We start from the raw sequence: 4387 nt of genomic DNA, 5'->3' as shown, positions 1-4387 counted from the left end.
TTTCCACATGCTGTTTAGTGAACTACTACTTTACTAGAAGCTCATCTTAAAATGGAGAAGGGCGAGGGGATTATGGGGGTGTGGAGGCCCCTAGATACGCCTCTGTTGCTGTTATTGTAGATTATCACGACGTAAAAAAGGAAGTTCGTAGGATTCATTCATGCAGTCCCGCGCCAAATCACATGCATCAGAATTACTTTGTTATGACTCATTGCACACTGGGCGTTAGTTGGTTTTAGATGGCGTTTTACAATGTCGATTGACGGATTAATACGAGAACTCCTCCTCCACACACCATGATCTTGCTTAGTGTATACAATCACTAGCTTATTGACTTCCGCATTTGTTTTGTCATTTTTGCTTACAATATTGAAATTAGATGTTTGTTGTTCTGATATAATCTACGTCTAAGGAGCAAATTATCCTCAGTGTATATCGTTACACAATTATTTGCGATGGGTCTTTGTCACTGTTCGTGTGTAAAGAACCCAAGAGATCCATCTTCTCCTAGAAAAGGAGCTAGCCCGAACCACCGGTACGGCGGCGGCTCAAGCAATCCAGCGTCGGTACACTCGCCAAGCCCAGCAAACAGAGGTAGCCTGCCTGGATGGAATACAAACTCAAGTACACCGAACCCAAGTCCGATACATTATCCAAATGCTAATCTTATTCCAGATAATTTGAAAATATATATTGCTTTATTTGACTATGATGCTAGAACAGCAGAGGACTTGAGTTTTAAAAAAGGAGATCATTTGGAAGTTGGAAACGACACCGGTGATTGGTGGCTAGCCCGGTCTCGTTCCTCAGGAAAGGAAGGATATATACCATGTAATTATGTAGCGAAAGTTCAGTCTTTACAGTCAGAACCGTAAGTATTATTCCCCATGTTATTTAAACTTGTCATTGGTCTACCACACCCAGCCTAGGCCTAGCTAGTTTTATTTCCAAAAAGCCAAGTCTTTAAAGGTTGGGATTGATCTAGGCCTAGGGGCCTAGGCTAGGCCTCTTTGCTATAGCATTGGCTTAGGTTGTGCCTGGACATTCTCCTCATTCTTTTTCGAAAGATTAGCCTATTACTAGGCCTCTAGGACGCCTAGCTAGGTTTAGCCTAGGCTAGTATTGCTGCTTTCTAAATTCTAGTCAAAATGGCAATAAGTCAAAACGGCAATTACCAAAACGGCAAAAAACCAAAACAGTAACACTTTTTGACGAGAACGGGAATGGACCAAAACAGCAAACTGGACCAAAACGGCAATAATAAGTCAAAAGGCAAGACCACAAAACAGCAAAAGGCCTAAGTCAAAATGGCGGGAACCAGTCAATTCGAGCGGATGCCCCACTTCGAGCGAATGCCAGTTCAAGCGGATTTGAGCGGAATTTATTCGAGCAGATGCTAGTTCGAGTGGAGAAAAGATTCACTTGTGCGAACAACAACCTGTGCGAGTTATGTATGAATTACTTTGAAATTTCCTATTTTGAGCTAACAATCTGCATTCGGCTCAGGCTTTGCCTGGCAGCCAGGCACAGGCGTATCTAGGGGTGCGTGCGTGTGGGGGGGGGAGAAATTACCCCCCCAAAAGAAAGCAATTAGTAACAATGTGAATATAAAGAATGATATGTAATGTCAGTTAACGTGGAATTGCCTTAAAGCAGTAAATAAAAGAATTGTAAAATTGCAAAACTTAAAAAAAAACATACTGTACAGTACAAGTAATGCAAGGAAAAATACATTTTAAATAATTTAATAAAAAATTAATATTTTAATGAATAGATCAATAAAAATACAATTTTTAAACAACATAAAAAAAAATAGAATATAAAATGATTTTATATACTTTTTAAAACTTACAGTAGACCTTCAACTAATTTTTCTTATTTTTATATCACTGTTTTAAATGACTGCGAATATTGTACTTTTCCAAAACAATATAATTTTGTATATTTTGGATAAACTAGGTTACAGTCTGACATTGATGCTCTGTATGATTTTTAATGTTGAATACAAAGAGCTTTTAAAATGATATTAAATCAAATGTGATACTACTGTACATTCAAGAAGGGGGACTGACACATCAGTTCAAAAGCAGGACACATTAATATTATTTAATGTAGATGAGAACCCATAAAAATTTTACCTCCCAAGGTAAAGGTAAATTACAGTATGTCCAACCTGTCCCGGTCCAGATTGCTCATCCCTCTTTCGTAAGCGTTCAGGCCAGACTGTGCAATGCTTTGAGGGGATCACCACTCCTCACAGCTAGTCTGTTGACCTTCCCTGCATATGCCCGTACCCATTTATACTCCTGGGTAGAGAGAGACAAACACGAATAAAGTGTCTTGCCCAAGGACACAAGCGACTTGCCCAGCAAGAGTTTCAAATCCCTGAGCACAAGTTTGGGAGTCTGAGCCTCAAATGCTTGCGATAAACTACCACAACTAAAACTAGGCCTACAATATAGTCAGTATGGTATGTACAGTAACATGACCTTGTTGATCAACAAATGAGTATTATTTCCTGAGAACTGCACCATTCTAGTATAGAAGCCGAAGGGAAAGCGACATATAATCTCTCATGATACAGTAGGTTGGCACTGGTGGTGAAACTCATACAGCTCAGCAGGTGCAAAAAAAAGACAACTCAAAAACTGTCATTGGCTAGAATTTTTTCACATAAAATATAATGTAGGGCAAACCTCACATTTTGCAGGCAAACCACATGTTTCTATTGCATTCGCAATACAAACTAAATTTTTGGTAGCCTTGATCAGATATATAATAGTTTTAATACTTTTTCTTAAAAGGCATCTTCACTTACCTAAATAAACTTACCTAAACAAATTTCTGCAGCCATTTTAAAAAGCAAAATGGCCGCCTACAATAACAATAACTCATATATTATTATTCTAATACTAAAATAATTGATAGTTCTTCTAATTGGTCCCACTTGTTATTTAAAGAAGTGTTTGCTATTCACTGGCATAAGCCTTCACTTAATTGTGGTCTCAGAGCTTTAGAGAATTAAAAACTGTTTATTTAATTATGACTACACCCTTTACCACTGGACCAATCACATTTGCTGCTTATTATCATCTTACGACTCATTAATTGTATTTGCATATTGTAGCATTTTCGGTAATTACTCTGTAAACATTTTTTATTCCTGATGATGACTTAATAAAGTCGAAACGTTGAGTGAATATGGCCTCACTCAGGCATCGAATTTAACTGCGGCCATTGCCGACGGTGCCCTCCCAGTTGGCCTTGGTGCTCCTGAAAAATAAAGCACGACGACGGCCACTACTTGCCTGCCCTTTTGAAGCCTTGGCCTCGGTGCCCTCACGATGCTTAATATAGATCGTTTGACACGTAAAATAAATCTAAGAACGTTTAAATCTTGAAAGAAAACACGAAAGCCAAAAACGTAGGTCGCCTAAGCTAGCCTAAGCCAGGTTGCAGTGACAGAACAGATCATGACAGAATTTCCATGTGTGTTGTTGATATGAACTGTTTTTGCGGTTACCGTTGTGTGCGCATACGTCTTACTCTAGCGGTTATTGCAATATAAACATGGGCTCATTCGACTGGTTCATTAGACTTCGTTGACAACGAAAATTGACGTAAACCAGAATGCGTTAATTAGCGTTAAGTTACCCACGTGACCAAAGAGAAACATGGCCGATTGGTGATTTTTTATTAACAACATTTGCGTTAATATAACTTAGGCCCAATAAAAAAAATTATTAGTTTATCACCCTCGCGCACATGCCTTTTATGGTACTGAAAAAAAGAAAATTTTTTTGAAAACAATTTTTTCTTTGAAAAAAATAAAATTTTTTTTGACAATTTTTTTTGTTGAAAATTTTATTTATTTATTTTTTCCATTTATTTTATTAAATAGTTAGTAGATATTGTTTGCATTATCTAAATCATGTTTTACTTTGAATATCAATGCACCAGCAAACAAACCAAGGGTGATATTTGGCTTTAGCAAAAAAAAAAATTTAAAAAAAAAAAGCCTCCCTCCCTCATCACTTTTCCTGCCCAGATAGGGTGATAAACTAATAATATTTTTTATAGGGCCTTAGATTAAATTTCCTAAAATAAACATTATAATATTTACCCACATGGAGTCAAAAAATTATTGTAGGCAAACAGAATAAAAAAAAAACTGGATGAAAATATTTTTTTTTTACGAAAAACCCATACTACCAAGTTGAAGCGATCTTGATTACGCAACGTGTATCGCGGTATCTATACAGCCATTTTGTTTTGTCGAGTATTATAATTCGAGGCCTGCAATTATATGATATGTTCCATGGGCGTTTGTTGCACTGATTGGGGTAATAGGAAGCTTTCGATTGCACGACGACCGTAGGATGTAGAA

At 37.3% G+C, this 4387-nt stretch overlaps 1 protein-coding gene across 1 annotated transcript in view; it reads left to right on the top strand.

Annotated features, from left to right (window-relative positions):
* Positions 1-248: 248 nt before the first annotated feature.
* The window catches only part of LOC117121626 (tyrosine-protein kinase SRK2-like), a 42945-nt gene continuing 38806 nt past the window's right edge, over positions 249-4387 (top strand). Inside the window, exon 1 of the mRNA XM_033266863.1 lies at positions 249-871. Within this exon, the coding sequence (XP_033122754.1) occupies positions 456-871 (416 nt within the window). The 5' untranslated portion in view covers positions 249-455. The remainder of the gene's footprint in view (positions 872-4387) is intronic.

This window comes from Anneissia japonica, unplaced genomic scaffold, assembly GCF_011630105.1.
Source record: "Anneissia japonica isolate Jap-2015-1 unplaced genomic scaffold, ASM1163010v1 scaffold287709_len1912824_cov184, whole genome shotgun sequence".
Taxonomy (NCBI): Eukaryota; Metazoa; Echinodermata; class Crinoidea; order Comatulida; family Comatulidae; genus Anneissia; species Anneissia japonica.
Note: the sequence above shows the minus strand (reverse complement) of the source record. Positions and strands in the feature narration are given on the sequence as shown.